This window comes from Anser anser (genome assembly GCF_964211835.1).
Source record: "Anser anser genome assembly, chromosome: 2".
Lineage (NCBI taxonomy): Eukaryota > Metazoa > Chordata > Aves > Anseriformes > Anatidae > Anser > Anser anser.
Window position 1 is genome coordinate 35,010,711 of NC_139721.1, and position 19,887 is coordinate 35,030,597.

A 19,887-nucleotide genomic window follows, 5' to 3' on the forward strand; every position below is an offset into this window, starting at 1 on the left:
TGCACTCAAGAGTGCATATTAACCGGATTGTTCTTCAAGCTTTAAATAATAAGAGTTGTTTGTTTGTTTTAACTTCAAACTCTTATGCTGCTGCTCCAGTATAAGTGGAGGATACTGCTTTGGGTGTGATTCAGAAAGCACCAGCTGAGGGGAGCAAAGCCAGGACTGCTGTCTCCCATGGCAGTGCCACCCAGGACTGCATCCCTGTCATCAGGACACTCCCCAGGACCAGGGCTGAAGCAAGCCGAGCCACCTTCAGCTGAGGAGGGCACTGAATTTTCCTGCTCTAAGTTCATTTCAGAGGCAGAGGCAATGGCCAATCCAGTCATTGTACAGAAGAGGATGACCTGGGTGTATAATTTCAAGAAGTGGTGCAGAGCTCTGAACCTCATATGGGCACCAACTTCATTCCTGACTGACAGAGGGCATCATAAAACCACAGAATGGCTGAGGTTGGTAGGGACCTCTGGGGGCCACCTGGTCCAACCCCCTGCTCAGGCAGCGTCATCCAGAGCAGGCTGCCCAGGACCATGTCCAGACGTGAAGCTGAATTTACCTCTCAAGCAGCTGTAAACATTCCTATACCCATGGCTATTTGTGAAGCTGAGTACAAGGATATATTTAAATTGAATATAGATGCATTGACTGGTCCACTGTTAAGTTCTAGTATATTCTTACAAACTGTTAAACTAAATGCATGCATATGAGATTATCAATAGCTATTTGGAAAAGAAGTGTGTTAGTATATAGGTGTATCTTGTAGGTATGTGTAGGGTAAGTTACTGTTTTACCATGATAACAACACCAAAATATGTAGAACTACTTTAGATAATGTTTTAGCTACGCTTCCTGCAAATCAGAGTTTTAATTAAGTGCTTGGTATTTAGCATCTTGGCATTCAGAAGAATGACCTGAAGTTTCAGTGTGCTTCATACTAATAGGTAATTGGGTGGATGACAGAAACAAACTCTCCTAGTGCTGCAGCTGAGTGCAAGTCTGAGCCATGAGTTTAATTCTTCATTAGGTACAAGAGATGATGTATAGAACTAGACTTTCTGAACTGCAGCTAGAATTTCAGTAAGATTATGTATTTTCAGTAACAGTACCTGATCCGAGACTGGAGAAACATGATTTTGATGACCAGGTTAGAGCTATGAAAGGTGGCATGCAGAATAAGCGTCTCTTTCTGAGGCAAGTTTGGTTTATACTTAGCTTAGTAGCTGAGTGGTAGCTCTTGAGTCATAGAGCCATGTAGAGATGCTAAGCTGACCCTAGTGACAAGGAGGACCACTGTGTAAAGTCATTGAAATTGAGGTTGATAAATGATAGAACTCAAATTCAAATATGATCTGTTGGACAATTTCATATATTATTACATACAATTGATACAGAAAAGTCATGCTGTTTTCTCTGTTTCACCCTCTGCTTTTCACTTTTTAGTTGTAAGAAACCCAGTTTCCTGAGCTTTTTATTAATGGAATGTATTTTATCTAATATTTGACAGGCAGCTAACTTGAGTTAAAACCTAATGTAGGGTATGCACATGACACAGAGATACGTAAATGCCTTTGTCTATTGTGGTCTGTCAACTTTTTCTCACTATTAAGATAGGCATCTTGAAAATCACACTGAACTGTATAAGCTTACTGGTGTTGTAAGTAGTGTATACTTTCATATCAGTAATATTTATGAAATTGCAAAGTGTTCCTGGATCTGAGTTTTCACACAGTGCCTTAAACTTGTGAGAGCAGTTGTCTGCTATTCCACTTGCTACTTGATGGCTTTTTGGGGAACGTTGATGTGGGAATTTAAGTGGAAAAATAGCAGTTTTGAAACTGAGATTGGCAAAGAGGATTCAGTAGGAGTCAAAATATGCTTAACTCACTGTTAAAAATAGTGCCTTCAAGTAGAAATGAAGACTATTTAAACACTGGGTTTCCTATAATATTATTGTGTTCTATGATGTTACATTTGCTTCATTTGTCAGCTTCTTTTGATATTCACAAATATTTAGTTCAAATTGTAGTGCATTTGAAATACTGTTTCCAAATCAGTTTGCTAAGTAAAATTATTAATAGATGTGAAATACATGAAAAACTTTAGCTTAAATAAACATCTTATGTAAGAATTTTGATTCTTCCTTTTCCAGAGAACATGCTTCAAGTTGTAGTATTTTTTATAGCCATTGTTTGATTAGTATCAAATGCAACCTAGGAGGTTAAATGGTTTTATTAAAATTTGGGCTTTTTTTTTTGTTTGTTTTGTTGGCTTGTGTTTTGTTTTCCTTATTTACCCACCACAAACAAAAGAATACAAGAGTGACTAGCATATATTACAAAAACGTTTTGGCATTGTGTTTTTGTTGTTGTTTAATGCCATGTTTTAATGGAAACTTTGGTGGTATTTAGCTGTATTTCTTTTGTTGTCAAATATTATGAATTGGAAATAATTCTTGATAATGAGAGAGAAGTAAAATCCCTGATCTGAAATTACAATGCAGAGTCTTGAACAATTTTTCTTCAGTTGTATCACATGGTACTACTGGTGAAAAAGGTGAAAACTGACCTTTTTGAAAGTGGAAATGGAGTAAAACTCTTGTACGTTAGGTAAAAAGGGTACTTTCTTCCTATGATATTTTTCTCTGTTGTCTTATTAAAGCCTAGACTTGCTATTTCTGGGCATATTAGAGGTGGCTGATGCAGGCTAATCTGTAAGGAGCTCAGTGACTGGCTATATTAAGAGACTTCGCCTATGGGAATACAGAAGGTAGGAGCCATCTTACAGTGCTGATGTCAGCCAGGAGTTTTTGGGTAACATCTAAAGTAGAGCTGTGGGTTTCTCAAACCTGTGGTTTTGAGTATCTGAGGAAAAAAAAAAAAAAAAAAAGAAAGAAATAGTTTATTTTTTTAAGACTTAGGTGGATTTTTAAAAAAGTCCTAAGAAATACCAGCCTAACACTGAACGTTAATGTTAGCCATTTATTTGATTGTTATAGCATGTGTTAAAGAGCTGCTGCTGCCCATTTGCAGCCTAATGTGTTTATTAGACGGTCTTCCCAGTGGCATCTTGAAGTGTCTTTTAGCTAAAAAATTCATGAGCATTATTGGCTTTCAGTCTGCAAATGGAATATGTCTTCTTGTTACTGTCTAACACACCACTCTAAAGCCATTACACAGAAGTAAGAGAAAAGATATTGTTGAGGAAGGAGCCTTCAGTTTAAACATTTGTTTATAGTCTATTAGGCCTTTTTGTAGATAGAGCAAAAATACGAGCGGGAGGTAGGTGTCGGAGCCAGTGTTCAATTCTCTTATAGTTATGTTTTCTAATAAATTATGTATCTTTTCTTAGTTCTAGTTTGTGGAGTTCAAGCATGAAGTAGAATTTAGTAAAAATTACCATAAATCTTGTTTTGATGTTACCTCTAATAGTCTCACTTTCAAATGAAATTGTATCTTTGAAGTAGTGAGTGCTATTTTCAGATAGAAAAGGCTACTGCCAGATGAACCATGGGTGCACATCAGATTTCAATACAAGCCCTTTAAAGATGACTTTAGAGTTTTTTTAACTTATTACTGCTACCTTCCTCATAGAAACTTTATTTTCTGTTTTCACTTTATACTGTGTGACCATTGCAGGGTGACAAAGATTTTAGGCGGTTTCATCTGCAGTGAAATTAGTGGTGGATTTGAGGAAAACAAAGGAACATACCCTTGGATAACATAATTTGGATTTTTAATATGAGATTAACTTTGCCAACTTAGGTGCTGGACATTTTACTTGTTTGACAGAATGATTTTGTTTCTTTTGGGGTACGTCCCAGCTCCATGTGTTGGGTGATTATGGATAGATATAAGAAGTTGGTTGTAGAGCTTGTTCCTTACTTACACCAGGGTGTGTATACAGGATGATGGTTTAATATCACTATTTTTTTCCCCATCAACCTTTTTAGTGGTGCCTTTATCTTGCCTTAGTTTAATATTAGCAGACAGTGCAATCACTTTTCATTTGCTCCTTTCGTTTCCTGAATTTTCTACTCTACTTTTTACTCATTTGCAAACCCTTATCCATGTGTCCCTTGATTTGTCCGAACACCAGTGCAAGGGAAACCCAAGGAACCTGAGCATCCCCAGCCACACAGGGAGCTGCACAGGCACAGGCCGGATCCCTCAGTTTCTGGGAATTCTGACACTTTCTCAGTGGCAAATGCTGGGAATTGAAGCGTATTTCAAACTATCTCCATGAACTGCTGCTGGTCACGACTAACAGATAGTCCTTAGGCTACAGTGGCCGCAGTCTCTGGGATAGGATCTTATCCTGTCTCTGACAGTGATTTCCTTTTCAGGCCTGGGAAAGTTGCTATCAAGTGCTTGCCATTATTGCCTTCTTCAAAGGAGCTGTGGATTACAGCATATACCACTGTTAAATATTTTCAGATATAAAAACGAACCCAATGAAAAAGAGTTCATAAGCAAGAAAAAACTTGAAGAATCACAAGTTACATGTGACTTCCAACTTCACTCTGGCTTGTACCAGAATTAGTGTTACACAGGGTGCCTCAGTAATTTTGAAACTGAGACTGAAAGCTTCTAATCATAAGAATTTCACAGGAAAAAAAAATGAATTATAATGGATGTATGTTTGACTTTGTAATTAACCACAGAAATGTGAGCTGTTTATATTGGTAAACTGGGCGGTTAGAGAAAATTTTAGCCAAAATTTTCATTAAATTGTAATATTTTTTCTTTCAAGGAAACCAGATAATTCTTTGCTGTTTATTACTCACCAAAACAGTAACTTGAACATATTGCTTCTATATTTAGCACTTGTACCTACACTAACTGCGTGTGTGCTGGAAGGGTAGCAGTGTGGTACAGCTACCTGATTCTCTGCTATATGGTATGTTACCTTTTGTTTGCTACTTTTCAGACTGAAATAGCAGCTTTGAAGGTGTAATCCACATTTATTCTTTAACTGCATTTGTTGGGCTTATAATAAATCTGACAGTTTAACAGGCCTTGTTTGGAAGATGGCCTACACTGATAAGAGATAAAATGCACATTATCTTATTCTGCATTAACTCTGGATGATTAACTGGATTCATTGATGCTGAGGATCAGTGCTGGAAGGTTTACTCCAATACACCATGTTCCTTGGTGGCATTTGAGAAGTGGAGGAGACGTTACAAATTCATGCAACCGATTTGTGCTAGATTTCTTTGTCTCGTCCTTCATGAGGCCTCTACTTATTTTATTGCCTCACATGTTTTATTTTGGGGTTTACATTGTTTTATTTCTTTCCTCTTGAAAGACAACTGTCTTGTAAAATACCATGTTTGCTATTGCTTCATAGTTAGGTTAAAAATTCTCTCTGTGTTTCTAACTTAGAGCAGTTGCTGGTGGGGGTTGTGAAGGCGGATGTGCTGTCACAATGAGAGCAGAAATTTTTGTTTTGTTACTGATAACATGAAAAAAATGAATTGAAACCTCTTTCAGGCTCTGTCTTTTCAATCTCCCAACATCTGGTAGTAACTGAATAGGTCTCAATGACTGTCATTACTAACGTGCACTGTCCAAGAGATTATTCATTTAATTTTCTGAATTGTGATTTACATTTAACAATTGGGAAAAAAAATAGGCAGAAATACGCAGGTATTTTGGATGCTTAGTGAAACAGAGAGAGCAGAAAAATACATCTTTATTTTTAAATATAAATGCAAAGTAAGAAATTAATTACCTGAGATGTCCTGTTGGTACAGGGCATCTGTTGGAGCCTAGAATTAGTTCTTTAGCTATTTTTAGTAATAACAGTACCGTTTCTCTAATTATCTCCTTCCTTCTATAAAAATGCTGCAGTGAGTGCAATCTTTCCATTGCTCAGTTGTTCCTCACTGATGCCCAGTGGAATTGAAGCTTGAGTGGCATCTGAGCCAGTGTTAGAAGTTGAGCTCTTACTTACTTATTGTTGCAGTCTTTTTTGGTAGCACAAATGGAAAAGTGTATACATATTTTTCAACTATATATATATAGTTGTTACCACCATTGAAGGCAAAATACTAATCCCACAGTGGGATATTATGTTTGCATCTTGGAGTACAGTACCACTCCCAGATAACTTACAAAATAAAAGGAATGTCTGATCTTGCATGACAGTTAATTCTGCATGACATTCATTTTAATTCACCTTTGTAAGACATTTTCTTGCAAATAAACATTGTTTTAGTTCATTATCTGACGTACCTTCCTGTCATTTTTTTCCTTAACAAAAGGATTTCTCTGTCTGTCTCTCCTCAATTTAGTGATTACTGTTGGTTTTATTTTTACTCATCTGGTTTGGTTAATTCTTTTCCTAGTCTATACCAAGCTAAATAAGCCTTACCATTTTTTTTCTTGATTTTTGCTGCAAATTGCTTCAGAAAACATGTGAAAGAGATGATATTTCATTTCAGTTTCTTCTATAACACTAGATGAACTGAACTATTCAATTTCTTTACGTCTTTCTGGAAATTCCTGCAGAGATGTATAAAAAGATCAGAGGAGCGTGATCAATGTTGCTTTCCAGTCCAAGGTAGTTCCCTACAGGGGAGGTATACTGGAATAAAACTTTGAGCCTTTAACTTGTCATTCTACTCTCAGCAGCTTCAGTTTTGAATTGAGACATTTCCTGGAAAAGGTTAGATTTCAAGTTTGGGAGTTTGTTTTCCTATCCGAGAAACTCTCCATGTGGTTCAGGAAACTAAGAATGTTTAGAACAACCTTAAAAGTTACTAAATCATGCTGTTAAAGTCTAAAGTTATGTAATGTTATGAATTTTTGTCTATTACAATGCTATTACTAATAATGAGTAATCAAGAAAGTTCAGGATGGGTAAATTAATGTGTGTGGAGAGGGAGCAGAACATTAAAACCACTATAGGCAATTTAGCTGTTCCTGATCCACAGATATATATATATTTTTTTGTATGTTTAGGCCCTTAATATTTAAATTCTTTAGACTTTTTCCCTTTTCACTTGAAAATTTCCTAGATGCCTTCTCTTCTGGTTCTACATGTGCCCAGAAGTAATCTCTCCCAGAAAATGTGGGTTGAGTTCCTTGCTTACACGTCATTGAAGTCATGGAGATACCCAGACCCTCTAGAGATCTTCATCTAGTAGTATGCATGGATATGGAATATGAATTAGTTCTTGAAGAAAAAACTGAAATAGCTGCTTTCTTTTCAAAACACGTGAGGAATCTGGGTGGGCGCTCATCTCTTTGGCTCTACTTGACTTGTTAGTATCATTCTTGAGAAGGGAGACAGGATGGCCACCCTCCTCAGCCCAAGGGATTCAAACTTCAGTCCCTTGCTACTTAAGACAAACTTTGTACAATTTACCTGTCAGTTTAGTTGAATACATGTCTAAAGATTCCTAAGAGTTAAGTAACGTCTTTGCTTCCAGCTTCAGCAAGCAGTTAAGCTACCACCTCTGAGGCTGTTCTGCATGATTAAACACAGAGGCATGAAACCCCTCTGCAAAGAGGGAACTGAATCTTCATCTCTGTTCTAGTCAGTACAAACTATTATGGACGAGCAAGGCAGCAGATTATCTATCCACAGCTTTTAAAAGACGATTCTTCCCCATTTGTTCTAACTCAAGAGAGGATTTTGATTTTTGAATACCAAGAAAGCAGCAGAAATATGTGTATCCCAGTCAGACCCTAATCTCCCTAGGAAGGTATGTTTTGCGTGCACATCCCTTTGATTTTAGTACTGGATAGTGCTAAGTGACTTTCATTTTGGCTTGTGAGATTTTTTTTAGACTGCCCAGTATCATCAGTATCTAGCTCTCCACTTTCCAAGGTACATAACTCTGGATTTTGCACACTGCTCCAGAGCACAGGCATCTAAAATACAGGCGTTGTAGAGCCTATCTTTGAGGTATTGAATGTGATTTTTAATGTAGACATCAGGAGAGGAGAAAACAAACATTGTAGTAGGTGGTAGATTTCCAGAAAAACTTTATGATGAGTAAAAAGGAAAAGGTAATTCATTCTAAGAGCAAACTGACAATGCTGCTGAGAAAAAGATGTTATGGCCCGTAAATGCAAATAATAATAATAAAGGAAATAATAAAATACAAATAATAAAAACTGCTTGGAACCATTTACTGTGTTTAATATGGGGAGAAGAAGATACTAATTTCATAGTAATGGCACCAATTTTGTTCCCTTAAAATACAGAAAGATGGAGTTTAGATGTTTATGGTGGCAGGTTAGTTTTAATATATCCTCTGAAGGCTGATAGTAAGCATCCTAGGGGAATACCTACAGAACAGCATCAGTGTGAATGGAAGGAGAATTGAGCTATGCCTTGGTGGATCTACCAGTGAAACTTTGGTTCCTGCAAAAATAAAGTTTGCTTTGAAGTAAGCCCAAATGATTGGGTAGAAAAAATGAATATATATTCCTGTACCCTTTCCTAGGGAGGAAGGAGGAGTGGAGGGAGATGTTTCCCCTAAACGTGATTGAATATTTGATAGGTTTTCATGGATCTCTGTGCTTGCTTTTCTCTAGAAAAACACCCAACTGATCTACATTTCTCAGGTATTACTTAGGAAGCATAAGAAAGGAAGGGATTCCCCAGCCTAATTTTTCTTCTGAACTTTAGGCCACCATCTGAGTCTTGCTCAGAGATGATCTCTGGAATGTACAGCTTTCATCACGCTGATGATTTTTTTTTACTGGTCAGTGAAAAGTCTAGTCTTTGAAGCATGGCCTGAAGCTCTCCAGCTCTCCACTGCCAGACACGTGGGACTGCGGTCTCTTCATAACTTCTCTGTAATCGTTGTCACAATTTTCTTAAGAGTGTATTTCCTCTTCCTTGGCTCTCTACTGTTGCATACTTGTGAAACTGCACATTTTCAAGAAAGTGCTTAGCTTTTAGCCATTTAGACAAATGTGTATGTCTACTTTTATATTTACGTAAGTAGGATGATGTGAATGACTGTCTACAGTCAGCTAAGACATGTCGTTGTCAGGGAGCAGACATTATGCCACAGGACACATTGGAGGCTGCAGCAGATGCTTCGTACTCTGCAGCAAGGTCAGCGTTGGTGTGGCGTTGGGAATGCCCTGAGTACAGCCCCTGGGAGTCCCCCCAGGCAGTGCAAGGTGACAGGTTGTGGTCAACAGGTTGATAGTATACGCGTACATGGATGTATACTTACGCATGTATAGACATAATAAAGAAAAAGATAATCCAAATACTTTTTTCAAACAGAATCTGGTACCATCCATATATAAGACTGTGAGGTTGTTTAAGATTGGGAGCTATACAGTTCATATACCTAGAAAAAGGAAAATTACTCTGCTTTCTTCTCTCTGTTATCTTGTGTGTTTTTTTTGTTTTGTTTTTGTGTGTTTTTTTCACTAAAAATAAAGGATTTTTTTTTTAACTCAGAAAAAATGTTTAGATGATGTTCAGTTGTGAATCTGAGAAGGCTCTGTGTTTTCATTTGCTTGCTCAAGTTTAAGCAAGTGGCCTTTCCCAACATCTCTGCAGAACTGCCTGGATCTCAGTCTCCAGACTGTTTGCACGAGTATATTCAGTCAGCCAGCTCATTGGGAAAACTAAGATTTATAGTATGAGCCAACACATTTATTACCAACACAGTCTGGTTGCTAGATTTTGAAAAGATAAAATGAAAAGGAGGAGAGTGCAGTTTTAACCCACACCAGCTCCCTCCGTGAGTTCAGTGTGTGGCTGATGGGGTCAGCAAAGGGAAGGGAGTTGGCAAAAATGTGGGGCTCAGAGGAGGTGGTGGACCCACAGTTTTGATAACTGACCAAGTTTTCCAGTTCATGACAGTATGAAGTGGCACTAGCCTCCAGCACTCATTTTAACATGGTTTGAATCATATCCTGGAGATGCTCATCTCCTCCATGATGGCCCTCCTGTTTATTTTTCTGCTCATCCCAAACAATGCAGGATCTCTCTGAAATGTCTGGAAGTGCCCCTCTGCCATCTTATTCACAAAGCTGGCAGCAACTGGACAGATGGTGACTGAGGACTGTCCTGCATTAGATGGTCTTTTTGATCACCTGCATCACCTCGCTATGCCCTTTTTATAGTGTTTTCTGTCTCTGGGATATTGCTATTTATTGAGGAGTGTGTAAGATGACTTCCATGTGTGTTCATAAGGTGTACAAGACAATAGGGGCCAGAAGCGGGGCAGGATTTCCTTGGCCTGTTTATTGCACAAATTGTAATAAGCCTGTTTTGTTTTAACACGTGATAGCTTGACAAGTTATTTTCCTTATGAGGTAGATTAAATATACAAAATATTTATCAGTTCCTCAGTGATCTCTAGTGTTGACAGATGTTCTGTTTCTACTACGTTGTGCATGCACTTGTGCAAACATCATGTTTTGATTTTAAAGTAAAGCTGTATGTGCTACCTTTTTGTGTAGCTGGGATACTTTTCATTTCACGTATTTCAGTTCGGTTGTGTTTTTCTTGTTGTGTGGCATTATGGATTTTCCTTTGTCTTTCTGCATTCAACCTTGCAAGATTGCCATGAAAATTCAGCAACCCAGGCACAAAATGTACTTACCTGTTCTTACATAACTGGTAACAATGAAAGAGATGAGAATGCTTGGCTTGCCCATCACAGATTTTGTTCTGGAGGAGTTTTGTGTAGCATTTTGTGGGGTCATAAACATGGTATTTTTATTGGTGCCTTTCAAATAAACTCTATTTCTAATGATGGATTTGCACAGTAAAAACTGAGTTGAGTATGGAACAAGAAAATTAGAAATACAAACAGAAGAATTCATAACTTTTCCACCATAACCCTTTCCCTTCTCTTTCTTCCTTTCAGTTGCTGATATGTGTTCAAGATGAGTGGAATGGGAGAAAATACCTCTGACCCATCCAGGGCAGAGTCAAGAAAGCGCAAGGATCCTGATCAGCTTGGACCCAGGTTAGACCACTTAAGTCTGAGGATGTCAAAAGACAAAGACTTAGAAAATATGTTAAATGTTCATGTGTTTTTCATGAATCTTAGGAAATGACAAACTTGACATTCTAGCTAGGAGGAGTCAGTATTAAACTGATTTGGTAATTCTGTGTTGTTGTGGATAGAGAGTAGGGATTGGGATTTATTATTTTTTTTGCCTTTTTTTTTTTTTAATCCTCCGTAGTGCAAAATATACAATTTGGGTGACAATATGACAGCTGTGTAAAAATCTTTTTTGGCCAATCATTGCAAAGAGTCTTCAGACACTCATACTGGCAGTCTACAAGTCTGTTTGTTTGTTTGTTTGTTTGTTTTACCACCTCTCTTGTACATTATTATCAAAGAATTGAAAAATATTTTACTGTTTTATAACATTTGCATGACCAACACTGAAATAATTCTTAAAATGCAACAGCTGATTCAGCATTTTTTTCTTATGACCGTCTTGCACAATTTCAGAAGGCGGCATGAGGAGTCTGGATTGTTTGGTTTAGCTTTCTAAGCTGTTTTATTTCCTTGTACACTGCTTGATATTCCTTGGATTCTCAACATGAGGAAGCAGACTTGTAAATGTTCAGATGTCACCACCGCCCCAGTTAATCCTCTGTTTTGAACTTCATATCCCAAATCTCTTTTGAAACAAAACACGACTACTGGGAAAAATAATGTCTTTTTTTTTTTTTTTAATGACACTTTTCATGTTCAAGAAGAAACCTTTCTGTTTGAGAAACTTGTAGTATATCTTTGTAGCAAGAGGGGAAAGTTCTCTCAAAGCATTTAAAAATCATCTTTGACCAGATGGCAAACAAACTGACATTAAATACAACATTTTTTTAAACTCCTTTTCCAGCCCTAAACGAAGCACTGAGAAACGCAATCGTGAGCAAGAGAATAAATACATAGAGGAACTTGCAGAGCTGATATTTGCAAATTTTAATGATATTGACAACTTTAACTTTAAACCTGACAAATGTGCAATCTTGAAAGAAACTGTGAAGCAAATTCGTCAGATAAAAGAACAAGGTAAGAAGACTAATTAATTGACTTTGAATATTTTGCAGGTTTATTATTACTTTTGGCAAACCCAAATAGTCTCTTCAACTTTTCTTTAGCAAGTTTCCTTTTTTTTTTTTAATCAATAGTGAAAGATATTGTAATGCAATGTGTATGGAGTGTGTTAATTATCATGTTCAACATTTTAAAAATAACCTTCAAAAAAATTCAGGAATTGCCTGTGAGGGAAAGTCGATCAGTCCGATGTGTGCATCTAATGGAATTGTAATCAGTTGCACCTTTACAAAAGTTAAACTAGCAGGATGGTTTGGGGAAAAAAAAAAAAAAGAGTACTTATATACTCTTCCATGGATGATGACTCCACATAAAACAGGAATAATCCAGGAGAGCATGGGGTACAAAAGTATTCTTCATTCCCCCTCTTGCTTTCTTTTGTTCATATGAATAGATATTGTGGCCTAAATGATCTGTGTCCCCTAAATTCTGACATCACATCCTGAACTACAATAGATCTGGAGCTATTCTAATCTCCAGATAGGATCCTGTTATAAATGTAAACCAGAGAACGTGACAGTTTTCTTCCTGTTCTTTGTCTAGAAGATTACTTTTTTTTTCTTTTGATATATTTCTTATTTAAAGCAAAAAATCTTTTAAGAACTTAAAAATTTTAGAAGGTTTTTTTCTCATGTTATGGATCTATCTGGACAGGCCTGAATAGCACTGAAGGTGTCTGGGGCAGATTCAAATTCTTAAAGTGTGTACGCATTAGTTTTCCTTTCATTTAGAAGAAGAATGGAATTTCTTTATAAACTGCGTTTAGAATAATTCCTTTATTTTTCAAAGCAATGCTTCTTTTTCCATATTGCATAAGTGAATTTATAAAACTGGAGCTTATGTATTGCATACTTTAGACATTTATAAAACAAATAGATAAGTAGTGTAGTTCCAGACATTAGCCTGTTCAAAACTAAATGGAAAGTGTAAAGTGTCAAATTATTTCAAATGGCTCCAAAGTGTCTGGTTTTGGTTAATCATTAGGGATGTTTCTATGCCTTAGTTCTCTTCTTAATGCTATTATGTTTCCATATTTTTTTAACTGATAATGATGGTCAAGTTGCCATGCTTCATGATAAAAGTATACTTCTTATGCTGGCACAGTGTCCATCAATTTTGCATCTTTCTGACTTGGGATTTAAATTTTTCCTTATCTTTTTCGCTCTTCCTTTTCTCACTTTCAATTTTGGATTTATTTATTTATTGCTGTCATCAGGAGACACATTCCCCTTATCTTTATGGATATGGCATAAGGAAGAAGCTTTTCCTAATGACAACAAAACTGTGTTTTCTTGGGAAGTGAGTGCACAGAGAGAAATCTGTTAGTCCCCTTGATAATTCTCTAAAAAGCTCTAGAAAATCTAGTGTGAAAATTCGGCACTAACTCATGCTCACTCTGGCAAAGGCAGGGTTTTGTTGTTGAATACCAGTATCTTAAGAGCAGTTTTCATATTGTTATAAAATGTTTACACTCATCAGACTAGGTTACATTTACATTGTTTAAGTCATCATGGGCTAACAATAATGCCAGAATTTTACCAAAGCTGAATGTGCACTTCATTTTCTAAGCTCATAAAGTTTTACTGCAAAAACTATTGAAAGTAAAATTCAAAAGGTAAGCTAAAAAAGCTATGAATGCAGTTTATTTCAACAAGTAGAAGTAGTTTGCAACCCTTGAGCAATAAAGATATTAAATTACGCTTTATGATGTTGATCTGTTATACAAGGTTCTTCAGCTGAGAACAATTAGACTGATAAGTCTTTGGATCTTTACATATAAGTTATAGCTGGTACAGACTGGACTTTAATCCTCTCTAAGGAGCATTGCAAAACATTCAGACTTTCAAGGTGGTCATTATAATAGCATCTTAGAGTCTAGAAACAAAGACTGTGAAGCTTCAAGTTAATCCCTTAAATTAATTGACAGTTTGATGCCAATTTCTATATAGAAGCTACATCTGTTTGCTGTTACAGCAAATTTAAGGTGATTTTCCTTTTAATAAAAATTCAAATGACAGCATATTCAGAAATGCAGCATTGTTCTCAAACAGGTTCTTGTTAACACATTTTGTTAACAAATGTGACTCACATATAATAAACATTCAAATGGCATTAACAATAGAGTGTACCTATACTTCTCTTGTGCCTGACCTAATCAAGGAAAACATATTGAAGAGATAATGAAAATGTTATTATTACTGCCTCATATTTTGCAGAGGTTTTATCACCTCACATTTGAAATCCTGCTCTTAATGTATTTAAATGAGGAATATAAATACATGTTTTATGTTGTTCCAAATCAGTCTGATGACATCTTCTGCATGCTGTGCCTTTACAATGGTGAAACACTCCCATTATCTTAATAGTACCTATTTCTAAAACAAAATAATAAAAATAATACTATACTTATATAAAGTGCCATGAGACTCAGGTTAAAAATCATATTTTCTTACAGTTATTTTGTTGATTTTGTTTTTAATTTTATTACTTTTAGGGTTACACTGAATACCTGTAGCAGGAAACTTAAATTGGAGGTTCTGAGTGATTCTACACTAATCTGGACAAATTAAGGTGGCACAGTTTTTGCACAGTGGGTCTATTGTGCATTTGTTCAAAGACTGATTAGATTTGTGAAAACTTATTTTATAGAAGTTTTACTAAAGACTTTGGATTTTTTTAAAAATGTATCCTAAAAATTCTTCAACACAAATTTTCTTCTCTGTCTATGAATAGAATAACGCATTAGGGTCTAATTACTTACAAAGCACAGTCATTTATAAATACCTTGTAAAGCCACTGAAAGCAACAAGTTTTATAGCTGCAACTGAGATTTGACAAGGAGACTTTATTCTAAGTTCTGGGAATGAAAATGAGGAAGGAAAGAGTACAGACTGATATTCATTTCCTATGTCAAGCTTGCTGGGCTGGTAACTGAAAAAAAATAATAATTTTTTTTTTTCCACAGTTATACTATATAATTTAGTACATTATTATCCTGATATATTTTATATGCAAATATATGTTTGCAATACTTTATCTGTTATCGTTATATCATTTCTCACAGTATATACTCAAAGATTCTTTAGGTGTGGTATGTTAGAAATTCATTTTATTACAATTTGGAAGCAAGAGTACATGCTTGTAACTGAATTCATTAGATGAATTAAAGATATTTGGAAGATATAACCATTGAATGGAGGTTTTACTCTGGGTTTTGAAATGTTTTAAGTACTTGGGAGAATGAAGTTTCTTTAAAAAGCTTAATTTCCTTCAGGGGACTCTTTCTATATTATCTTACAGTGATCTCATAGACATTTGTGCTTGTCCAGTGCAGATTAAAACTTGTGATTCTAATATAAGGATAAAACAGAAGCTGTATTAATGTAAATCTTAGGTGATTTAGGATATTTCTACTAGAGATTTGAGACTTTTGCTTGGAAAAAAAATATATCATTTTGTCTTTTATAGCATAAAATTGATATGCAAAGGTATTATAGTTGTGTTATATGGTCATGAAAGTGTAATTTCTCCTGCTATATGCAGTCTATGCTACATTACTTTGAAAGAATAGTAGTTATATATGTTGCAGATGTGTTCATAGTGTGTGTGTACAAGCACATTAAGTTCATATTTGAACATGCTTAATTTAAGAAGCTTGTTTTAGGGAAGAGTAAAGACCACTGGGGATAAATGTTCCTTTATATGCCAGACAGCCTAGAAGCTATAATTAGCTTTCATTAGTTTATAATCAGTTGAACTGTTTCACATCAGTCTTATTAAATCTCATACCTATAGCAGGCCTTTTCCTTGAATTGTATCCTCTGACTCTCTCCTCTCATTTTTCCTTCTCATTATTGTTTTTAGTTGCTACATCCTCCTCTAGGTATTTTTTCCCTATTGAACAGGCTATCAAAATTAAATCTTTGTTCTTAGTTTAAAGCTCTTTTTATCCATCATGCTAACCTCACTCGCAGGAGGTAAATAGCTCACATTTCCAAGCAGAGACTATTCATTACATTTCACTGCTTGAGCATCTGCTGGTTCAGTCTTTGAAACCTCCTTGTCTTCATTATCTAGTTGTGCTTTTACCCTCTCCTCTGGGTATCCGAAGTGCACTAGGTTCCAGAGGATACTGAAGACCACCTCAAGCTTCCTCAGCAGTTTCTCTAGCTAAGTAGTCTTCTCTGCCCCCTTCAGTGGGATTGCTGGAGAATGTGTCCCGATATTGAGTACAATGTATGTTTTTGTTTTGCCTTTTTTTTTTCTCAATTCCCGTTTGTAGCTTTTATTAAATTCCAGGTCTGCATCTCATATTTTTCTCCCTCTACTCTCCATGCCTTTCTATTTTCAGCAGCCTTTTTTTTTAGGATGACATCCACTTGTGTTATTTAGATTCATGTGCAGTGGGATATAACCTACTGTACCAAAGTATCCCCCAATGCAATTTTGATATGTCAACTCCATTTCCTCGCATAGCCCAGCTTTCATGTTTCCCTATTTTCTGAAGAGGTTTTGTGTTCTGTGTATCAGATTTTCAGTAGTACAGTGAAGGGGCATCAGGGTGGTGGTTATCAGTCTAGCTGTTAATGTGTACTTTTGAGTTGTCAAATCTTGTTTTCAGACTAGCCTTACAAGACAGACCTTGGACTGAATGAATCACCATGTGAAAGCTGAACAACATTGGGAGAAGGAATAGTAGTTAATGAAAAGAGACATGCAAGAGCTATGGGATCTGTATGATACAAAAAAAGAAGGCTTGTTGTTAATCACATATATCTTCTTTTTCTGGTTTCACATTTGATAGCAAAAACAGTTTTAACTTCCCTATGGCAGTACTACTTTGTAATCACAGGTTCACTCCAGCAGATACTCTCTCGTTGCCTCCAGCACCAGCATGCAAGTAAAATTTCTTGCTAAAGAAAAACAGCATGATCTTAAAGGTGTAATGAGGTGTTACTTTGGCTGCTGCTACTTTGAATTTATCAGATCTGAATTTGGATTCATATTTCACAAGGTATTTAAGCAACTACCTAACTTTAAGCACATGAGTAATCCTTGTTAAGTCAGTGGAACTGCTTGTGTGTTTAAAGTTATGTGCATAAATATCTTGCCATATCAGGCCATTATGAGAGTATATACAGACAGTATGTACAGGGTTTTGTTTGTTGTTGTTTGTTTGTTTGTTCAAATATTTCAGCTGGTCAATTTTACTGTAATTCTTAATTACTGTAAATAATTGCATTTGAGATGTCAGGAGATTTAAAACTGATGCCATCATACACATTAATTTATACTTTTTGAATCTTTTTTTGAAGGAGTTCTGTATGGCTATTATTGTTTACATATGCTCTATTTCCAGCTTGATAGGGTTTTAATCTGTGTTAAGTGTCAGAGGAATTTGTACTGTGAAGTTGAGCAATTTATGCAGAACATTTACAAAAAAAATCTAGTACAGAATTTGTTTTGGTGTCTCTACTTCCTACGGCTGAGAGTGATGCACTGAAAATGGCTTTGATCTTCCTCTGTAGATTGTAAAGCGTTTTGGCTAAATATCCAGTTATGTTGACTTTAATACTTGCACGCCTCCAGAGAACTGCTGATTCAGTGAAGAATTTAGGTAATGCAGATCTATAGGTAATGCAGAACGTCAGTTTCTTTTCTGGCTCTGATGAAAAGTAGTCATTAGACAGCAGATTCACCAAGTGTGAAATTTCCTGGGGTTTGCTTATTTTAACAGAGTTGCATGTCATGCAGACTAGTTGATATAAGCCTTATCTACACACAAGTTGCGACATTTCAACTGATAGTTTTCTGTGGAAGTGGTGTTGTAATTTCCCTAGTATGACTTATGTTAGAGTAGCTGAAAACACCTTTGTGAGATATAGCTCGTTGACAGTGGGCCCAAACTATTGCTTCAGGAAAACAGGCAAAAATAATCACCACATTTAATAAAAATAGTGAAATTGTGTGACATCTACACACGTAAAAGAATTTTAGTGTTGTTTGTTGTTGGGTTTTGCTCCCTTAGTCATGACTAAAGTTGTTGTATCTGCTGGTTTAGAATAAACATAGCCTTGTTCCCCCAAGTTAATGAGACTGTTTACTTGTTATCTGATTAGGAGATTTAGGTCAAATTTGTTGTTATTTATTTTTACTAATAGCAATGATAGAGTGGTCCTGAGGATGCTGATGTGCAGGCTGGAGACCAATCCATGGGAAATGAGGCATCTGTTGGAAGTGCATTTTCCACCCGTGTCAGCCCTCATCTTTGCTGCAAGTTCCTATTCCCTCCCTTACCCTGGCATTAGCATTTATGCAGTTGTGTGGTGAGTTTGAGGAGCATTTTTGATTTGGCTGGTCTGCTGAGGGAGGAGAGGAGCTGTTTCCCAGCAAGGCCTTGTACCGGTGGCCCCGGTACAAGCCTGCCAACAGACCAAGAACCTGCAGTGACTGAGCCATGGTCTGTCTACAGCTGTCTTTGAAGCGTTGGCATTGCAGACCGTCGGCAATGTCCCACTTAACAACAAACTGTATGCCCTGTCCATAGGCTTCACCTTTGTTCGTGGTGGATGACTTCAGTTCTAGGGATAATTTTCTTGAAGTTTTAGACCGGAAATCTCAGCTTTGACTCCAAGTTGTGGAGGAGTGTGACTCAAAGTTGAAGAGGAACTGGGTGTTCAATCCTAACAGGTCTTTTTTCAAGTAGGAATATTAATCACTGGCAGGTGTTACGGGAAAACTTGTTTGTTTTGCATCCTACTTGAATGTGGCTTTTATTTGATCTTTATTTTGCTTTCTTTCATAACTTTTAAGTGACCAAGGTAGAAAATCATTCAAAACTAGTGTAGCATTATTGTTAATTTTATATTCTGTATCTGCAGAGATGGTTGCAGGTCTAGCATACTAATGGAGTGGAATGCTGTAGAGGATTAAGGTGGGTCTGCTATATTTCACATGCTTTGGGAGATATGGCTAAAGTGTTCCCTCTTTGTTTCTTGCAGGAGTATTTTCATTAAAGTTTTGGTTTTGTTACTTTAAATATAAATAGTCACTGAGCAGTTTAAAGTTCAAAACTTTACAATTTTCCATTTACAGTTTTTCTTGCAATCTCTTATGAACTGAATACACAACATAAATGTATTTTAGCATTTTAAATTTGGGAAAGAATACAGAAATTTAGACTCATATCCAGAACTCCATATTTGAACTAAGTTTTTGAGCCTAGAGTTACCCACCAGCTGCATCATCTTCAGAGGTGCCTGGTCAATAAGAAACGCTAATTCTAGGCAGTAAAAAAGAATTAGGAGCTGCTGATTAGGATCTTAGTGTTTGTAGTCTCTGTTATTGCTGGAATATGTAGTGTAACAGGTACTGACTCCAGGCCACCACGGTTTGCTGCGTGCTTTAGATTAGTGTATGCAAGGTTCTAATCTCAGCAACTTGTAAAGCAAGTAAATGAAGGAGGAGGCTTCACGTTACATTGATTTTTGTCTGTGGAGCTTAATTTAAGGAATAGCAAATTAATTTACTGAGAGTAGTGATGATACTTCAGTCAAAATAAAATCATCTATTATAAGGAACCTAGCTTTTGTTACACAGCGTTTATCTTTTATTTTTAAAGAATGCAGACTGAAAAGTGATAATATAATATTTACTCACAATAGGGTGCAATGCCTTTCATACAGTGTTTGAATCCTGAAAACCTGTGAATTCGCAGCACATTAAAGACATATTGATCAAAGGCTCTGTGTTCAAACTGGAACCAAGATAATTGCATCAGTTCTAAGTCACGCCTTTTCATATTGCTGCAAATATTCTGTATATGG

At 36.3% G+C, this 19,887-nt stretch overlaps 1 protein-coding gene across 8 annotated transcripts in view; it reads left to right on the forward strand.

Moving 5' to 3' along the window:
• NCOA2 (nuclear receptor coactivator 2) overlaps positions 1 to 19,887 on the forward strand; it is a 198,610-nt gene that overhangs the window by 106,033 nt on the left and 72,690 nt on the right. For all 8 annotated transcript variants that reach the window (XM_083824146.1, XM_083824144.1, XM_083824148.1 and 5 more), the window contains 2 exons: positions 10,856 to 10,957; positions 11,844 to 12,016. In XM_083824146.1, coding sequence (XP_083680272.1) covers positions 10,875 to 10,957; positions 11,844 to 12,016 — 256 coding nt within the window. In that variant the 5' untranslated portion in view covers positions 10,856 to 10,874. The remainder of the gene's footprint in view (positions 1 to 10,855; positions 10,958 to 11,843; positions 12,017 to 19,887) is intronic.